General features: G+C 41.8%; 1 protein-coding gene across 1 annotated transcript in view; it reads left to right on the plus strand.

Annotated features, from left to right (window-relative positions):
* The window catches only part of Carmil1 (capping protein regulator and myosin 1 linker 1), a 274,465-nt gene that overhangs the window by 129,052 nt on the left and 124,095 nt on the right, over positions 1 to 21,318 (plus strand). Inside the window, 5 exon segments of the mRNA XM_051194557.1 lie at positions 3,125 to 3,222; positions 3,554 to 3,624; positions 3,858 to 3,931; positions 15,855 to 15,930; positions 19,109 to 19,197. Of these exon segments, the coding sequence (XP_051050514.1) occupies positions 3,125 to 3,222; positions 3,554 to 3,624; positions 3,858 to 3,931; positions 15,855 to 15,930; positions 19,109 to 19,197 (408 nt within the window).

Consider the following 21,318-nt stretch of genomic DNA (forward strand, 5'->3'; position numbering starts at 1 on the left):
TACTTTGCCTGTTTTCATGTCTCTGTCTCTGGGAGAAACGAAGCTTCATGTACCTAAAGGTGGCCCTGAATTCATTTTGTAACAGAGAATAACTCTGAACTCTTGATCTCCTGCCTCTACCCTCCCAAGTGCTGGGATTAGGGTATAACACTACTCATGGCCTTGGGTTCGATGGCCTCATGTTCACACAGGTACTCTCTCCCCTTCGTTCTCTCTGCACGTTAACACTAGGTCCACAGTGCCTGTCGCTCCAGGAAGGCCTTGTTTGTGCTGTCCCCACTGTCAGGAGGACATGCCCTCCTGAAAGGCTGATCTTTTCTCCTCTCCTATGAAAATGTGTCCAGCTGCTTTACTCTTCCACTCTTCATGGGCCTGAAGACTAGGCCCTGGTTAGGGCTGAGCCCCCTGAGTCTGGTCTGGTTTGAACTATAGACTCTGGTGGTCTGAGCTTTCTTATGTAACAGGCACACAGTCCCTTTATCTGAGTCACTCCCCCCGCCCCACCCCCTTGCAGGCTCACTGCTTCTGTGATCATCCAAAGCTCTCTTTGTGTCTTCCTTCAAGTCTTTGCAAACATGTCCAAGATGAGCATTCCTAACTGGAAAATTCAACACCTGACATGTTCTAAAAGCTGAAGCCCAAAGCATTCCAGACACATTTATCAGCTGTGGTGTGCACTGAGGAAGGTGTTTGCACTCTCCCACTGGAGGTGGGATGCAATGCCGTTTCTCAGCTATGGTTCTCAGCTATGGTATGCAGGGGAGATGCAGTGCTCCTTCTCTGCTTACCCAGCGCCTTGCATTAACATTTCCCTACAAGGTCAGTGTCTTCCTATATTGCCTGCCCACCTCCTCTTTGAGACAGTGTTTTACCGTGTTACCATGTAGTACTGCTTGACCTGGTCTGGTACTTGCTGTCTGGCCCAGATCTACTCCTTTCTTTCCCAAGTGCTAGATGCAGCTGTGAGCCGCCTTGTCTGTCCCTCTTGATAGAGTTCTAGCTTGGAGAACTGCGAGTAACTTCTGTTGCTGTGATAAAATACCACGACCCAAATCAGTTTATAGAAGGAAGAGTTTATTCTCACTTGTGGTCCCAGAGGGAGAGTTCCCAATGGCAGGGGAGAGGTGGCAACAAGAAGTAGGAATAGGAAGCTGAGAGATCAAATCCCTAACTACACACAGAGAGAAAACTGGAAGTGTGGAAGTGAGGCAAAGTCATAGTCTCTAAGCCTACCCACCCCTAGAGTGTTCTTCTTCCTGAAAGTGATGCTCCATGGGAACTTTGTATTTAAATGGATTAGATTAACCCTGGGGATATTTCTCATTTAAATCACAACTGGTTGTCTTACTCAATCACAAGTGGCTGGGAATTGTCACATATTTCTTTAAGACTAGTACTCAGGACATGTGCTGGGTAGTTTTAAGTCAACTTGACAGAAGCTAGAGTCATCAGAGAGGAGGGAACCTCAGTGGAGAAACTGCCTCCCTTAAACCAGGCCACAGGTAAGGCTCTAGGGTATTTTCTTAATCACTGGCTTCTGCCATCAGCTTCCTGTCCTGGTAGTTTGAGTTCCTGTCCTTACTTCCTTTAGTGATGGACTAAAATGTCCTTTCCTCTCCATCTTGCTTTGGTCATGGTGTTTCATCACAGCAATAGTAATCCTAACTGAGATAGGGGATAGAGGTAGCAGATCTCTAAATCCAAGGCCAGTCTGGTCAATGTCCGAAGTTCCAGGACAGTCAGGGTCCTCATAGGAAAACTCAAAATAATAGGGAAACACAACAGTGAGCAAGTTATGTGTGTGTGTGTGTGTGTGTGTGTGTGTGTGTGTGTGTGTATGTATGTATGTATGTATGTATGTACACACATATGTATACATTTCCTGTGGATTTTGTTTATAACCTTGGAAGTTGGCCCAACAGAACATAGGTCTCTAGCCATTGTTTGGATGGATTCATAGTTGCTCACTAAATGATGATGTGGTCATGTTCATAACATCAGCTAACATTTTAGACATTCTACAGTGTGCCTGTTGTTCTAAGTAATGTGTTCATTTCTGTTCTCACAGCAAGCCTGAGATATGAATTTCCATATTTCATCACTTCTGTGTCATGAATAATGATAGTTTGGGGAGGCAGGCTACATTTTTGTTTTTGTTAATTATGTGTTGGTGTGTCTGTGCATGTGTGTGCAGTGCCTGCAGAGACCAGAAGAAAGTGGTGACTGTTCTGGCTGGAGTTATAGGTGGTTGTGAAATGCCCAACATAGGTGCTGGGAACTCTAGCCCTCTGCAAGAGCAATCTGAACTCTTAACTGCTGAGCCATTTCAACAGCCATGGGATTCATTTTCATCTCCTATGTGAATAGGCAGAGTTTTATTAGCTTTTGAGGAGAAAGGGGGATGAGAGGAGTAGGATCCAGGCATGGCCTCAGATGGTCCATAGTCCCTAGCACAGAACCAAAGGACCTGATACTACAATATCAGATGACCCATCTATTGATGAATATTTGCGCAGGGCACTGTGGGTTGACTTAGAGATTTGTACTTTAATTCTAAGAAACTGGTCACATGTATTTGATAGAAGTACAACATAATAATTCATTAAATATAGCACATCTTATTTTTTGAGACACTATCTCAATGTGATTCATGCTGTCCTCAAATTCAGTATGTAGCTACAGATAACTTTGATGTCCTCCTCATTCCACTTTTCAAGTTTGGTATTACAGGTGTGTACAATTACTTGTGGCTTATGTGGCACTGGTTACAGAACCCAGAGCTTTTTGCATGCTAGACAAACACTCTGCCAACTGAGCCACTCCCATTACCCTAGCCTTTAGAGCACTATTTTCTAAGTATCGTAACAAAAATTTCCCATTAGAAAACAGTTGGAAAATAATTGTTAATGCCTGTACCTGTAAGAGGAAGCAAATCAAAGTATTAGTATGTCCCTATAGATTGTCATTTCCCTCGTGCCTATCTAATGGAATTATTTTGCCCAGAACTGAAGTAAAACCCATCTTTGTTTAAAACAAACAAGCAAAAAGCATAGTACAAAATAAACGTCTATATACTGTTCCAAACTATGAGTTTTGAAATGTGTTGTTGGGGTTAACCTTTCAGGAGAATCATGAAGAAAGTCTCCATGGAGCCACCTGAGCGCCTGGCCAGTCTCCAGGCTGTGTGGGACAGCCAGACCTTGGCTGAGCCAGGCCCCTGTGGTGAGCATGCATTTTAAACTAAAACATAAGGGGTTGGATGCTGGTCTCCCTGCCAGGAAGCTGAGTCTATTCCTGGTCTGCTACTGTAGAGTACAATTAGTTCAAGGTGTAATTAGCATGCACAGACTTTAGATTGGCGGACAGAAGTCCTATATTTAAGGCCAGCTGCAGCCTGCTGTGTATGCACCACAGAGCTGGGGAGAATCCTTGCTGCTTCTCTAGATGGGAAAGATAACCCGATTGCCAACGGCTGCCAGATAGAAGATGTAAACTGTGATGTTTTGTTTTCCTGCAAACCTGTCAACATCAACATTTCTGCTTCATGCTTCAGGTGGGTTTTCACAGATGTATGCCTGTGTGTGCGACTGGCTGGGCTTTTCATACAGGGAAGAAGTGCAGTGGGTAAGTGAGCCTGTACGGCTATCTGCATGCACACACACCCCACACACAGCCCGTTAGCATCGTTTCCCATCCCCCTTCTCTCCCACCACTTGTTTTATTTTGTTCATTTTAAGTATCATCTTTCTTGTTCGAATTACTCAAAAATCTGCCCTTGTCCTTATGCAGTTCTCTGAGGTTGTCTGGCTTCTCTCTTTACGCACATGGATTTTCTAACTGAGTTTTGTTTTAAACAGGATGTGGATACAATTTACCTGACACAAGACACCAGGGAATTGAATTTACAAGACTTCAGTCATCTTGAGCACAGGTAAGACTCATCTTTCTCTCTTTCCTTTGTCCCTTCCCTGTTCTCAAGACTGTCACTCTTTGTTGTCACTCAGGGACAAAGGTAACCTTCAGAGAACCCTTTTATACAGGGATGGAGCAAAGGGTAAGAAGCCTTGTTCATCACTGCAGATGGTCTGTGGAGGTGTTCTGTGTACCCAAGACTAAAGTCTGTGTTTGGAAAATGCCCTGAAATGTACTGTGGATGTTGCTTACAAAAGCCTATTTGGGGGTCGGGGGAGCTGGAGAGATGGGGCAGCAGTTAGAGTACATGGGACTCCTGGAAAGGACCCAGTAGCCATTTTGAGCAGCTCATAGCTGCCTGTATCTCCAGCTCCAGTAGGATCTGATGCCTCTGGCCTGCATAAACACGCATACACGTGCACATAATTAAAAATAAATCTTAAAAGTCTGTGGACCAACTCTATGTAAAATACAATATTTTGTGCCAAGTCACTACTTTATAATAGTATTTCTGTGGTGAAATTTATACTTCATGTCTAATAAATGACTTTTTGTTACAACTTCTTTATAACCGGGGATTTATTCCTTTATATGTACGCACATTCTGGTGAAAACCAGTTTGTCAATATCTGCCTGGCAATATTGATGATAAAAGCATGTTGTAAGTAATTTGAAAGGCTTTTCCCACAGTTTTTCACCCCTGATCTGAATGGGAAAGATATCTTTGTAGGGAGATAGCAGAGTGGATAGAGTGCTGGAAATGCAAGCACCAAGACCTGAGTTCAAATACCAGAACCCACGTAAAAAGCCAGATGATGTAGTGATCCTAATGTGAGATGGGAGAAAGGCAGAGATAAGAGAGTCCTTGCTGTTTGGGGCCAGCTAGCCCAGTACACTCAGTGGTGAACAGAAGACCCCCCCCTTTTTTTAAATACCTGTTGCTGTGAGAAAATATCCAGACCAAAAAAGTAGTCTAGGGAAGACAGGGATTGTGTTAGGTCACAATTCCAGGTTTCAGTCCATCTTCAGCAGGAACTTAAAACACGTAGTCTCGTCACAGCCACAGATAAGCAGAATGAAATGAACCATCCATGTTTCATACTCAGCAAGCTTTGTCTGCTGCACCACGGGCTAGGGCTAAAAACATGATTTGGTGCCACCTTCGATCAGAGTGGGTCCTCATGGCTCAGTTAACTGAATTAAGAAAATCCCTCGTAGGCACACCCATAGGCCATCCTGATCTAGGTATTCCTCAGAGAGGTTCTCTTCCAGGGTGGGTGTAAATTGGGACAAGTTGGCAATTAAAGCCCTGGCTTAACCAAGGGATAGTCAAGAGCCAACACCAGAGATTGTCCTCTGACCACCACACACATTAAGATGTGGCATGTGAGTGCTGTGAAGTGACTGTCATCTATTAAATTTAGAAATTATCAGTTCAGTTCCTCCCCAATCTGAGCAACAATGGCCTTTTTTTTTTTTTTTTAAATGTTCAATGAACATTTTGCTGACAGCTTCCATTAACTCATACTTCGTACTAAGGTAATCATCTCTTTAGAATGCTGGAGAGGAATTTTGTATATACTTCCCTATTCATAACACTGAATCTTGAAAGGGATTTATGCAGGTGACTAGCTATCCTAAGAGCAGCTTCTATTTCTTCATCAAGAGCATACCCAAACAAAACTGACATTTAAGACCAATCAGTCAGTGTGACAATGGTGGTTAGTGTCTGCAGAGCCTGGTGGTGAGTGTGACAGCGGGGCATGAGTGTCTGCAGAGAATGGCAGGGTCCTGCTTTGCCTTTTCAGCTGTTGCTTTTGCAACACATGTGCAAATGGCAAACATGGAAGAAAGAAGTTGTTTTTAGCATTATTATGAAATTGTTTGAACCTGTGAATAGACAAGTCAGTCTCCAGGACTCCAGGAATGAATGGGCCAAAATTAAAAAGTATATGGCCTGCAGAAGTGGAGATACTATAGGGCACTTCAATGCATGACGCGAGGTGTTTCTGCATTTCATTTCTGTGTTGCATCTTTAATGATCACGGTATGTTATGCAGCTTAGTGCTAAGCTTTGCTGCTCATCCACTGAATTAGTTGCTCCACTAGTCCTCAAAAGGAAGCTAAGGGAGCCATGTGATACAGATGCCCACAAAATATAACAAAGTAGATGATACCAAGAACTGTTGTTAGGACCACAGGACTTTCCCTGCAGATGATGGATTTACCCATTTCAGGGTGGAGAATTTTCAGTTTGTTTGTAAGCACTGAGTTAATGGGGTAGATGAAGAACCCCTACTCTTTTTTGCTCAGTTAAAGAATTAAAAGGACTGTTTTGGCCACATGTCACGGAACACACTTTTAATTGCAAAATTTGGAAGGCAGATCTCTGTGAGTTCAAGGTCAGCCTGGTCTACATAGAGTTCTAGGACCAGCCAAGGCTATATAGTACGTCCCTTTGTCAAAGAAATGAGATAAAATAAAAGGTCTTCTTTCATTATGGACCATCTCACCCATGCTGGGTAATAACTACTTAGACTCTGAGAGCCAGACAGTTGCTGCTGCAGTCACAGCAGGCTGACTGGGATGGTTTTACTGAAGGATCTCATCACTACAAAAGGATGTGAAAGCAATACTCACTCCATAGAAACCATTCTGCAAATTGTCATCTTTGAGCTTTTTCTGGGCCAGGGTTATGCGGTGTAATTCATTCTCTCCCATTCATGTTCGTATTCATTCACAGTTTCTGTTTCCCCCTCTTGCTGCACTCCCCCTCCTCACCAGCCCCTTTTTCCTTTTCTTGCCTGTGGCACTTGTATTCAAGACCTGGCTTCCTGCAGTCCTTGCCGACTTCAGAGTGGTCCTTCTGGACTCCTCCTGTTAGTCCCCGAAGAGGGTTAGTAATTAGGAACTGCTGGGAAAAATGCCTGCTTGGTTATTAGTTTTAGGTTCCAACATTTTATTGTAGCGTATTTAGGTTGCTTAGTATGCTCTTACAGTTTGTCCTGTCTTAGTTAATGCTGTGCCAAGAAGAGGCACAGACTGAAGAAAGCCTTCTTACACATCCCTCATGGGGTGTCTGGAAGGGTTTCGAGCCGGCGTGTTAAAAGTGTAATTATACTGTAATTTGACATGGCAGGGAATGATGAGGGCAGGGGCAGTGCTGCCAAGGAAGAGGAGAATATATAGCTTTGGACACATTGACTCTTCTGCTTCCCAGAAGACTTTTAAGAGGCGCTCATCTCATTAGTCCTCTGAGGACTGGTTGGACACACACCATTGAGTTTAAACTTGGCCCAAGAGAGCCCTTTTAGATGATTCATGCTCTTGTGTTGTCATATTTCTTGGTCATGAAGGTGACATTCTTGGGCAGAGAACTAGTAGGAATGAGTTCTAGAGCTTATTTCTGTATGTCAAGGTGGTCCTGAGGTCATGGGGACAGTGTTTTATTCTGAAGTTAGTATTTTAGTACTATAGCACATGTAGGTGATTATAAATACACCCACACAGGGTCCAATTATAATCCTTTGTTGTTAAAAACGATTAATCAAAAGATCAAATATCTTTTAAGTTTATTATTTGGAAGTGTTTGTGTATACACATATACCATATGTGGTGTGGGCATGTCAGTGCTTATACATGGAATCCCAAGGATAATTTTGTGAAGTCTGATCTTTGCTTCCATTTTCACAGGGGTTTCGGGAATTTGATTCAAGTTGTGATGCTTTCATGGCAAGCACCTTTATCTGCTGAGCTATTTTCTGACCCAATATCAGAATATCAGAAATTGGGGGGGGGGTGGAGTTTTTTAGACAGGGTTTCTGTGTGTAGTCCTGACTGTTTCAGAACCTTCTCTGTAGATCAGGCTGGCCTTGAATTTACAGAGATCTGCTTGCCTCTGCTTCCTGAGTGCTGGGATTAAAGGCATGTGCCACACTGCCCAACTGGCAGAAGACTTTTTTAAAGACTGCTCTGATACCCGGAGGATATCTGAGGACTGTTTCTGTGAGATGATGTCCAGTTAGTAAGCTGAGAGTGTACAGGATATACCTCTGTAAACTAGGAAGTCAGGAAGGCATCACTCATTTGCAATGCTCCCACCCCCACTCCAAGACAGTCTCACATACCCCAGGCTAGTCTTGAACTCAGATATGTAGCTGAGGATGACCTTGGAGTTTTGATAGTGCTCCTACCTCCCCAGTGCTGGGTTATAGGCATAATGCAGTTTATGTGATACTGGAGCATGAATGTAGAACTTCCTGCATGCTGGGCAAGTACTCTGACAACTTAGCTACAGCCATAACTATTTTTAAACTTTTTCTTATTTCCACATGTGTGTACACATGTGCATGCATATGCATGTGTCTGTGGAGGCCCAGAATTGATTTGGGCATCTTCCTCAATCATTCTTTGCTTTATTCTTTGAGGCAGGGTCTCTCAGTCAAACTTGGAGCTCACCCATAGGACCAGTCTTTCTATCCACCATCTTCTGGGGAATTCTGTCTCCAACTTAAGAGGCTGAAATTACAGGTGGGTCTCCACTTCTACCCAGTATTTAGGTGGGTGCTGGGAATCTGAACTCTGGTATTATTTATTGCACGTAAGAACCTCAACCACTTAGCCATTTCCCTAGGATCCTGTTAAGTTTTAAAGCTCTCCAAGTTCCATTCATGAAGTAGATATGAAGGGAGACAGTTTAAGTCATTCCCAGGAAAGCTAGCCAATCACAATGCCAGGAAAACAGTGCCATTGTAGCAGAGTCTCCCACAGCCCTTCCGTGTGGGGCCACTATTTGTGTACATAGAATGTAAAGAGTAGCAGGGTTTGGTATTTGCACATGTCACTTTTCTGAGCCTTTGTGTACTTGTCAGGATTATTAGGAAGAGAACTTCCCTCTTGTGTGGATGTACCAAAAATTCACATGCCGCTCGTTGTTCGTGTTGTGTTTGAGCTCTTCCCATCCTGGAGCTTGCTAGGCATCTTTCACACTTGGTGTCTTTCATACTATCTCTTTAAAAAGTCTCAGTGTTTTTAAAGTTTCAGGAAGAGATGCCAGGCAGGGGAACAGATTGAAAGAAAATTTGGCTTAAAAATAATAACAGGAAAAATGTCCATGAGGTTACACAGCTCAGAATGATTTCAGAACTAATGTTTCATAGGTTGCCTAGAACATAGGGCAAGAAAGATCTTTATAAAAGAGCTGGATTCGAACCCTCTCGCCAACTTTATCTTCATATTCAACTTTTTAGGCATTGCCCAAATATATTAGTATCATAATTCAGTTTTGTTGAGACAACTTCTTGTGGTGTAACACAGGTTAACCCAAAATTGTGATTCTCCCGTCTCTACCTCATGAACACTGGCCTTCCATCTGTGTACCATCGTGTCAGGCAAGCAGTTTACTTATAAGTTTAAAACAACAACAAGAAAACTTCAAGAAGACAATAGTGGCACTCTGATGTCAGGAATGCTGTCAAACTCCTATGTTTAAGCAATTCTCCTGCCTCAGCTATTGAGCAGGTTACCCTTATACTTCACATTTTACTTTATTACTCAAAGTAACAAAAGTAAATTTTCATTAGTTGAGTAATCACTTCAGAATACATTGTAGTGGGCTGAAGATGTAGTTCAGTTCGTATGCTCAAAGCCCAGGGTTCAATTCCCAGCACTACGTAAAACTGGGCAAATAGTTCCAGCTAGGTAGAGGGGGACTAGAAATTAGGCCATTCATAGCTTCATGGTTAGTTTGAGGCCAACTTGGGTTATACAAGATCTTACCTCAAAAATACAAACTATAATACATCTTGGTGTTGACTGGAAAATGAGAAAACAAATGATTGGTTAAATGTGTGGAAAGGGGTTTAGTTTCTTTGATTAGAAAGTATGCAGACATGATGCCTTGAATTCTTTATGGAGGAGACTGAAGGTTGAAAGTATAGGAAGCAGATTAATTGCTGGAGGATTGAAGACAGTCATTAAGTGGGCTTTTGAGTCACACCATCTAGGATTGAAAGCTAACTGTCTGGACTTGGTATGAATGCATAGACCAACTCTGTTCCCCATGTCTTGGGAACCTTCATCTGTCTATGCACTTTATACATAGAAATGTTGTATAGCCAGGCATGGCGGCACACACCTATGATCCCAGCATGTAGGATCACTGTAGCTTTAGAGCATCTGGACTATACAAGACTTCTGAAAAAAGAAAATAAATTTCATTACTTTTCAAGTTATAAGTTCATGCAAAATGTTTTCTGAACAGGGCTCTAATGACACAGGAAATATCTCAAGAATCAACAAAGGAGATGCTTCTATATGACCAGAAAGGAACTAAGTTCAGGGTGTGTGTGTGTGTGTGTGTGTGTGTGTGTGTGTGTGTGTGTGTGTGTGTGTGTTACTCAGAGTATGTAAAGAACTGCACAACAAACCACCCAATAGCCAGTCAATAAATTAGTGAATGAAAGGAACTTTCATTCTCATTTCTCAAAGGAAACACAAATAGCCTAATATATTTACAAAAAAGAGATCCATCATCAGGGAAATGCAAATTATAACCACACTGAAATTCTGTTTTACCTATTAATTTTCATATACCAAAGGGTTTGTGCTGTGTGTGTGTGTGTGTGTGTGTGTGTGTGTGTGTGATAGAAAGAGTGAGAGAGAGAAGGGAGAGAGAAGAGAGAGCTCTAGGAAGTGAAGACAGCCATGCGCTGCCTTGCACATTTTATGTTTAAATGGGAATTCCCACTATTTTCTCCTTGTTGACTCCATGATGCTGTATGTTGAATGCAGGTAAGTCTCCCATTTTTGCTCTCATTTTTTTCCCTTAAGACTTGAGACTTAGATGATCCAGTTCATACCTTAATTTTGACACAGGAGTTTCCTGAGGTACTCTGTGGGCATCCATCTCCTCATATTTGAGGCTCCCCATTCTCTGCATGTTCCAGCCAGGTGGGAAATTGTTAAATATGGAAGATGTGGGGGCTTCCTGGGCTAGCATGAGCAGTGATGGTCCATTCACTTTTGTTTCAGCTTTGCATTCTAATGTGGAACATTGCACAGTCTATTCTGCTGTTGACCAGGCAGTCTAATTAGCTTATTGTCTGTTAATGAACAATGCTGTTAAGGCCATTCTTGTATTTTTTCCCTTAGAGAAAAATGGGCAGATGTGTGCCAGGATGCAAATAATTGTAAATTCAGCCATTATGTCTACTACTTAGATAAAGAAAGAGGCTCCTGCCTCTCTCTGGGCTTGAATGTATCAATTCCTGGTCATGGCTCCTTCTTCCCCCTACTTTATCCAACTGTAAGAATTTTCCCAATCCTTCTTTGGTTTTTAAGATAGAAATAAGCTGTTGTAGTTTGGTTTTCTGTTACTGTGATCAAATATTAGGACCAAGAGTAACTTAGGACCAAAATGGGAATTCAAGGCAGAAACCATGAAGGAACACTGCTTACTACTGGCTGGCTTCCTGGCTCATGTTCACCTACCTTTCTTATGTAGCCCAGAGCCACCTGCCTAGGGCTGGAATTACCTACAGTTAACTAGGTACTACTACTACATCAATTACTAACCAAGAAAATTACCTCCAAACATAGCCATAGGCCAATCTGAGGGAGGCAATTCTTCAATTAGGTCCCTTCTTCCCAGGTGTGTTAAGCTGACAAACAAGATTAGCCACTACATATGCACAATTTGACTGAAGTAATTCTGTAAATCAGCTTGATAAGAATTCTCTATTTTCTCTTGCTTCTTGTTCTAGCCTCAGAACATGTTGCACCTGAGGATTCTCCCAGCCTTTTGACTATTCTTTCTTGTATGCACATAACCCCTGTCTCTCCCGCCACCCCGTATCTTCCTTGGGTGCATCCTTCCAGCCTTGCAGATACTAGCTTTTTGAAAAATCTCTTTACTGAAAAGCAGTTCGTGCTTGCTTTTCCTCCAGTCAGGTTTCTTTATGCAGCTGTCAAACCTTATTTCTTGATAGCAAGTGTTGTGGTTATGTGTTGCTATGTGGTAAACCTCTAAACTTAATGGCCCATAGCAATACACCTATAACTCAGCGATGTCTTTTTCATCCACTCTTCTGGTGGTGGGTGTCAGCCAGCTGGTTGCTTCCAGACCTAGATGTGGCCCTTCCCTGTGATCCTGGCTTCCTTGTAAAGGACCTGAGCTCCATGGGTGAACTTGGAAGAGCCAGAACCAGGTACACACTGAACATAATCTCTTCTAACCTAGCCTTCAGTGTAAGCCCCATCGCTGAAGGACACCTGTGGTTTTTCTACTTTGGGTGATTATAAATACAGCGTCGAGGAAAAAGACCATTTAAGTTTTTGTGCGAATGTAAAATTTTACTTCTGTTGGGTAAATACCCAGGAGTAAGATCAATGGGTCACGTGACACAAGGCTAACAAACTCAAGGCAGAGTCAATCTGTCTTCTGCACCGAGTATGCCATCTGTCTTTTCATGGGTTGCATTTGACAGATCTAGTTGTTCTGTGTTTTAGTCCACATTTGGTGCTGTCTGGGTGTTGTCTGAAGGTTTGCCATCCAGTACACACTTGTGGGGATAGGGTATTTGATTTTGGCTTTGAATTGCAATCCTCTAACGGCTGGTCTTTTGAACTTTCTTATGTACTTCTTTGATATATGCAAATATATAAACTTTGGCGAAATGTGTGTTTAGATCTTATGCCCAGTTTTAAAATTGGGGTGTTTGCATCTATGTGTATGAGTGTATGTGGGTGTGGTGTCGTTTGTATGCGGACACGTGGATGGACCAGTGGTAGTCTGTATGTGTTGGGAGGTATGTGGGTTTGGTATGGGATGCATATGGACATGTGGGCAGATCAGTGATGGCCTGTGTGTATTGGGGGTATGTGGCTGTGTGGGTGTGGTGTGGGATGCATGTGGACATGCGTACAGATCAGTGGTGGATGTCTGGATGTTATCCTCAATTGCTTCGCCGTATTTTTTGAGACAGGGTTTGTCTCAGTGAGCCTGAAATTTGTTGTTTTGACAGAACTAACTGGACAGTAGTACTTGGAAACTGTTTATCTCCACATTTCCAGCACTGGGGTTCCAGACATGTGTAACCTTGCCTGGCTTTTATGTGGCTGCTGGGGATTGAACTCAGGGTGCTTGTCACATTCCCCCTTGCTCCACATAGCTTCTTTCCTTCATTATAGGTGCTTTCTTCTCACTGGTTGCCTGCTAGGCTGTACCAGGCTGTCACTGTTACAGGGCAGGGACTGGGTGCTATGTTCATTGTTACATTAGACCCTGTGATTCATGCATGGTGGCTGGCACTTACTGAATATATGAATGGATTGAATTATTGGGCATAGTCAGTCACCCATGCCTGCACACATCTGTCCCTAATTATTTAAAGTATTCTGTTCTTCTCTTCCTGCCTAGTTGTCCCCTTCTCGTCTTTGGAGCCCTGTGAACCTGAACCCATCTGCTCCAGGTGGAATTACTTTGTCCCTGTGTTCAAAGGGCACTTTTTAACATTTCCAGTATTTGGCATGGCTCCCAGTTGTCTTTCTTATTCATTGCTTTGTGAGGAGGGGCAGAAGAACAGATCACTCACCTCTTAATCCTCAGCATGTATTAATCCTACCTGGTATTTAGTAAGCACCCCAGAGGTGTTTACTGTTTGAATTAAGATACATGACTGTCTCATTCTAATGATTTTGTTTCATTTGTTGTTTATTTGTTTTGTTGGGATAGGCCTAAGGGTTGATATCAAATTATCTTCTAGTCAAGGCTGACCTTGAACTGCCTCCTGCTTCTACTTCCCAAGTTCTGGGAATGTATGAGTCACCATACCAAGACATTTTGTCTTGTTTTAAAAATAACTTTAACTTTAAGCAAGTTAATAAAAAGATGAATAAACAGAAAACCTGGCAGATGGAACCTGTGAATGCTTATTTCTTTGCATTGTTTTTCTGGGCTGCCCGTGGGGATGCATCTTATCTCCTCACTCACATCTGATGAGCGTACACTGATGCTTCAAAATCTGTCAAAGGCTGTAGTTTTGTAGGCATAAACTGTTAGGAACTAGAGCCAGAATATAACAATGGCATCTGCTTTTTTTATTTGTCTATCATCTATCTATCTATCTATCTATCTATCTATCTATCTATCTATCTATCTTTCTGTCTTATATCTATTCATATCTATTGTAGTCACATTAGAAAATCAGTTTAGGTGTCTGTTTTTAGAAGACTGGGTCAGGAAACATGGATTAGTTCCACAATGTAGTTTCATTCAGCCACAAAGAAGAATGAAATCATATCATATGCAGAAAAAATGGATGGAATTGTATAGCTCACTGTATTAACAGAAGTAAGTCAGATTCAGAAAGACAAACATCATATATTCTTCCAACCCCATAATGTGTGGGACCTGTGCTTAGGGGCTAGAGTTGGGGGAAGAACAACAGGAACGCAGAAGTGGCTCTACCAGGGAACAGGAAGCTGGACATGAGGAGGGTGCGGTGGAGGTAGGAACTAACAGGAAGGTTAGGTGAATATGACCAAAATATAAGCACATACAAATATATCACAGTGAACTCTGCTCTTTTGTGTGATTAATATGTCTCCTCCAAAAGGGAAAAATTTTAATATGAAAACAAGTGTTTCTGGTCCAGCCTCACTTCTTGCCTCTGCAAATCAATCCCTTTGGCTGAGAAAGAGCCCACACCTCCTGGCTACGTTGCTAGATAATGGAGGCTCTTTCTGTAAAGCACTCAGCTGCATTTCTCAGCTCTTTCCACCTTCTGCCCATCTTTGCTGTTCCAGGGAAAATTGCAGCATCAAAGGGCATGTGAACTTTCAGAACTGCTCGGCAGTGAAGGGCAATTCTGCATGTGCAGTACTATGGTGTGACAGATTAGGAATATGTGGTAGGGGGAAAATGCTGTAAAGGCAGGGATTTCACATGCATATCTTTACCCCATAGGTTTACAAGCTCATCTGAAGCATCAGAGATAATTATACCTGCTCAGTATCAAGGACAGGACCACTCCTGGGAAGGGAACTATCAAGCGGTTGCAGGACACTTATTGAGCACTGAGAATCTGTTTGATGACGTTTACTCTCAGAGAGTATAAGACATTATTTTTGCTTGGGAACAAGCCCTCAGAGACTGTGTGAGACCCTTGATGCTTGTGAATCTATGAAAAAGTCTAAGGAAACAGGCCCATTAGTATAGTGTTAGATGTGATTTCTTTCTGAATGCTTGTGTCAGCTTCTTTCACCTGGAAAACAGGAATTGGAGGTCCTGCTGAATGATTTAATTTTGTGTAATTCTGCTTGTATTCTGCTGTATGGAAATCTGTTATAGAGAATTGAATTGTTTACTATTAAAATAGTTTGGAGGCTCAAACGCTCAATAGATAAAAGTACTTGCTGCAAAAATCTGGCACTCACAGTTCAGTCCTTGGAACCCATGGGAAGAGCAGATGTGGTGGCATTCATTCATAATCTCAGCACTTCACAGTGAGATGGGAGGCAGATTCCCAGAGACAGGAGAATTACCTACAAGCTCTCAGGCCAACTGGTCTGAAGAACACAACAGAGAGATAAGAAAGATTCCTTCTCAACAAGTGAAACTCAACAGCCTACTCTTGAGTTGTTCTCTGACCTATATATATAATTAGACATGTGTACCCATGAGCATACACATACACTGAATAAAAATATAATGTCTTAATTTTCTTTGTTTTGCTTTTTGAGACAGAGTCTCACATATCCTAGACTGGCTTGAATTATCTATATGCCATGGCTTACCTTGAACTTCTGATATTCCGGCTGCCATCTTCCAAAAGTGGTAACACGACAGACAGGCACACACCACCCTACCTATCTAAAAATGCAGTGTCACTGGAGCTATTTTGCAGGATCATGCTCATGTTCTTTATTAATTTTGCTTCTAGAGACCTGATCCCCATCATTGCTGCCCTGGAGTATAATCAGTGGTTCACCAAACTGTCCTCCAAGGACCTTAAGCTGGTAAGTCACTGAAGATGCAGCCCAGCTTTGCTGGACTTCAAAAGCCTGATCATTGTCACAAAGATTTTACTTTGGTACCATGCTGGTGAGCTGCACACGTTATTTCTGGAGATCTCCTTCCTAGGAGTGATTAGCATAACATTGTATGAAGTTTTTAATGTGAGAGCTTCAGAGAGATTCATCCTCCTGTTCTCAGTTGCCTCTGGCAATTTTAGAACAGAAAGACGCATTTAGCATTGCCTTCTGTACATACTCATTCAGTTGGCAAAAGCTATTAAAGTCACATTTGCACAGCTCCAAACAGCTGGCTTTATATTCCAGCCTTCTAGTTCATCACCAGCAAGTTTCTCATGAGAACAATTGCAGGAAAACAGCAACAGGTAGACTTAATCTGATTGGATCATAATAGTTAATGTTAATTCTGTAGATGTTCCTTTTTGGGGGGTTAGGGAGGAGATTTATATATATACACAATAAAATCAAAGTGAAATATCCTGGTTTTCATATTAAATAGAATAGCCAAATATTTGTTCTGTTTTAATAGTAGAAACTGTTGGAAACTAGACAAATTCAAAGCTGCAATAATGGAAAGATCACTTATCCACAAGTTAGTTTTCAGATGCTTCATTTAGGATGAGAAATAATTTAGATATTGTTTACAGGGGCATGGAATCTGGGGTGTGATTTTCTTTATTGACATTGGATTGAGAAGGGGCTTTGCAGAAATGGAGCTTGTGAACAGGTTACTTGTGTGTCTGAACTGGCTTAGGATAGGTATGACTTAAGGCATTATGGCTTCAGAGTGGGTTGAACTCATTTGGGGACCCTTAGGAGCCACGGTGGTGTAGGAAAAGAGTATTGAGTTAAAAACCCGAGTTTCTTACAACCAGACTGTGGGAGTGGAGATGAATTATCAAACCCTCCTACACCCTAGTTTCTTGTGTACACAAGGAAGGTTAGATAACTCATCTCCACAAGAAACTAGGATTTAGGAAGGTTAGATAACTCATTTCCATGTTCATCTCTGTCCTGTGTTTAACATACTATGTGGTTGTTACAGATTTTTGGTAAAGTAGCTGCATAGTAAAATCTTGCTTCATAAATATAGAATAAAATCACTGAATAAATGAATGAGAGAACCCAACCAGGAAACTGCTCTGCCCTCACTGAGATGAATAGCACATCACAGAGATCCAGTGAGCAGTTTGATTTTTTTTTCCCCAGTCCTTGACTATCTAGGAATTTCACAACCATTGACTCTTAAGATAATCTTCATCGCAGACTAGGAAGAGGTTGAGAAGCAAACTGATGTGGGACTGGGTAGGTCAGGAATGAACCCAGCTAGGTAGCTGTGTGTTTACGTTATTGTGATGGGGCTGGGACAGCAGGCATAGAGTAGGGTAGCCCTCCATGTGGTACAACATGGGAATGGGAGCCTTAGGTCTGTTGGGGTGGGACCATATCAAGGACTGAGCTAGAAGAGGTTATAGGTGGGAAAGGGGAGACCTTAGAGGGATGAGAAGGGACCAGGACAGATTCTTGCCAAGACACATTTTAGCAACTCATTTAGACATTCATGTAAGCATAAGATATTCAAAATGGGCCTGTGAGAAGGTTCACAAAAGGCTTTAGATAGGCAATTCTTGGACTTTCTCAACTCCTCAGTACAGAAGGGAGTCTAACCAATTGATATTGGCATGTCATCATTGTTCCTTCCTGGCATCATCATCTTATAACCAATTTAGTGTAAAATATAAGCAGTATATGAAATTTCAACCTGGAAAAACAGAATGGAAAGGCTTAAATACTTTCTTACATATAAGAAATTTAAAGTAAGCCTTTGGTTATAATGCAATTATATAAAATCATTTATCAACACCTGAGCTGCAATGAGTTTTGGAGTAAGTTAGTGTAAATAAAACTATGAACACTTAGAAATCCAAACATATACCTCATGTCCAATTCTTCAATATGTAGTTCCTCTGTGTAATAATTTAATTTAAAAGTGAAACTATTAGTGAGTTGAAGAGCTGGCTCAGTGGTTAAGAGTGCATCCTGATCTTCCAGAGGACTTGAGTTCCACTCCTAACACCTGTATCAGGTGGCTCATAACCACCTGTAACTCCAGCTCTAGGAGCACCCTATATCTCTGATCTCTATGACACCTGCACTCATATGCACATACCCAGACACAGATACTCACATATATACACATATATTCACACATATAATTTAAAATAGTTAAAAACATTAACTATTAACATGAAGACATTGATTTAGTTCTTTGACATTTCCCCTTTCTCCTACTTTAATGAATCCTGTGACCAACCATACCACGATGGGGCTGGTCCTTGTTGAAATACAAAAAACACTCTTTCTCTTACTGTTTTTATTTGTAAAAGGGAATGCTATATAGCTGCTGGTTTGGTAATGATGTATGCATATAGGACATATCTCAGTGCCTGGTCCACAGTGAAAACTTTAACAAGATCCTCACCCATCACTGCCTTGGGAAGTCATTTTACTTTTCCAAGGAAAGGGTGAGAGGGACTCATGAGGACTTATAGCACTGCCAAAAAGGCCTTTGTTACTGCATCATAGTTGGGTATTTTATCTTACACCATTCAGACTGCTTATTACATACAATACTATATAGATACTATACAACTTATACAACATAAGTTTATTTCCCACAGTTATGGATACCGTGGGATTTAATCAGTGACTCGTTCTCTATGCAATGGCATCCACTTTCTGGTTTGTAAATGGCTCTTTATATGGTAGAAGGGGCAAAGTAGGTTTCTGGGACTCTGTTATCAGGGCACCAACTCCATTCTGGAGGGTGTGCATTCCTGTGACATTTTTACCTTCCAAAGCCACTGCTATTACCGTCACATTGTTAGATATGTTCAATAAGTGATGGTATGAGGCTTGGCACCAGCTCAGGCCACAGCATATTTGTCTCTTCCTGAGGAGTAGTACACTTGGAGACTGTGTTTTGTGTAGTAGTGTTCCTAAGTTTTCATGGTGCTGCACAGTGCTACACTAGTTCTTGAATGAGTGTGTATGGGTGCACATTTTGTATACTTATATTTCTATGTTGGGTAGATTTATAGCACTCAAGTGAAATATTTTTCATCAGATGTGCAGAATGGTCAGCGAGTATTTTCTGTTACAGTCCACAGATGTCTGTGAACAGATCTTGAGGGTGGTGAGTAGGTCCAATCGCCTGGAAGAATTGGTGTTGGAAAATGCTGGACTCAGAACGTGAGTGTTTTCCTGAATATGTGAGCGCATTGCTTTAAAATTTTTATGCCATTTGCCCTTTTAATTAGTACATGATCTTTTAAAAAGTTGAAGTACACACATAGAGTGTTTCCTTCCAAAGAAAAAGAAAGAATGAACAAAAATTATATTTAACTTCTTATTGTAACAAAATACTCAACAGAAGCAACTTGAGGGAGGAAGGGTTTGTCTAAACTCAGCACAGATATAGATGCAGTATGTCATGAATCCTGATGTGGAAGCCATGGTGGCATTGGGCACATGTGATGGTTATATACTTAGGGGTCAGGAAGCAGAACAGAGGCCATGGCTATAACCTAAATCTCCAAATCTATGGCCCTGCATTAGCTAGCTAAGCCCCCAACTGCCAGATGTTCCTCAACCTCCCTAAACATCACTATCAGTTGTGGGTAGAGGCACATATTAAGATACATGTGCCTATAAGGTAGATTTCACGCTCAAATCACAATGCAAATCAACCAGTCCATGATACCATCATTATCATGAATGCCAAGCATTTGATAGCATGTTCTGCTTCAGTGTTGTGGGACATTCTGAGGGCCCTTAGTGTAGTGGATAAGAGTATGGGCCTTGCTAAAGTGCCTCATGCTTCAAGCAGGGAGTTTAGAAGTCCTACATCTCATTGCCTTTACCTTTGAATGGAGATAGTAACTGAGGTTGTGGGAGGAGGCGGATTAGTTTGTGTGTGGCACTTACAAAAACACCTTTCTCACTGAAATGCCTTTTTTAACCTTTTGTTAAATTTTAAGTGGAAGTTCTTACTAGCCACGTGGGCGCCATTTGTAACGAGTACTGTTTTTCTGCCCGCCACCTGCTCTTGTCCCTCCGCTACGCCGCCAGCCCCAAATAATACACAGAGACTCTGTATTTGATATTATGCTATTGGCCAGGTACTACTTTCTTATCAGCTAGCTCTATCTTAATTATTAACCCATTTCTGCTGATCTATGTATTTCTCTTACCGGGGAGCCGGCGGCATACTGCTTTCTTCAGGCTCTCCATCTTGACTCCTCCTTACTACTTCCTATTTCCTCCTTGTCTCCTAGTCCCTCCTATCTTCCTTTCCTATTGGCCAACAGTGCTTTATTATTAACCAGTATGAGAAACATACAGAATGACCTCTCCTATCACCTGCGCGGCTTTTACTACCATAGTCTTCTCCCTGTGATTGTCTTACACTAATTGGTTTTAGTCATTTCTCTCAGTCATCACCCAGTGGTTTTATTCTGAAGAGCATAAGTTAGAATCTGTTAGAACAAAGGCTTTATTGTTGTTAATGAGCTAGACAGGTATTTTGTAATAGTAGCACTTAGTGTGCCATCTCGGGTAAAAAATATAACTAAAACAGTGATTTTTCTTTTTGTGTAAAATAGGGGTTAGCAATGATGGCCTTTAACTCAGCAATTAAGGCAGTTTTACATTTGTGAATGTTGGAGGAAATGAGAAGTGAGATACAATAATGAGCCTACTATAGTTTTCAAGATTGCTGTGGAAGTTTTAAAAATAAAACAGGGAGGGGTCAGTGATACTGTTAGCATCATTCGACCATGTATCTAGAACTGGATGTGTTACTAAACATTTGATGAGGGATGTGGACAGGGGTGGGGGAGATGCTGGGGCGGGGAGGGGTGAAGGGGTTTTTGGCACAGTAGTTAAGAATACAGTTCTTCATACCAGGGAAGGTGTGGCAGGAGTGTGAGGTGGCTGGGCAGCCAGCCCACAGGAAGTGTGGCCCATTCCTAGTGACACACTTATTCCAGTGAGGGTCCACATCTGAAGCGTTCCACAACCTTCCTAAGTAGGACTGATGCATGGAGACAAAATGAACCTGTGGGGGATTTTTCATAGGTAAGCTAAGGGGAAATGATGTGTTTTCTCTGTTCTTTTGTGTGAGCTTTTGTCCAGTCAAAATGAATTGAATATTTTGTGTGTGTTATGCCGGTATCCCTCTCACAGAGTGGCAATTGAACTGAGAGCTTCCCCCATGTAGGCAAATGTTCTACCCCTGATCTGTACTGGTAGCTCTACATGGAAAAGTGTAAGGGAGAGTTCTTTCTTTTAGGTTTCATTCCATTTTAGTCC

The sequence above is a fragment of the Phodopus roborovskii genome, unplaced genomic scaffold (genome assembly GCF_943737965.1).
Source record: "Phodopus roborovskii unplaced genomic scaffold, PHOROB, whole genome shotgun sequence".
Lineage (NCBI taxonomy): Eukaryota > Metazoa > Chordata > Mammalia > Rodentia > Cricetidae > Phodopus > Phodopus roborovskii.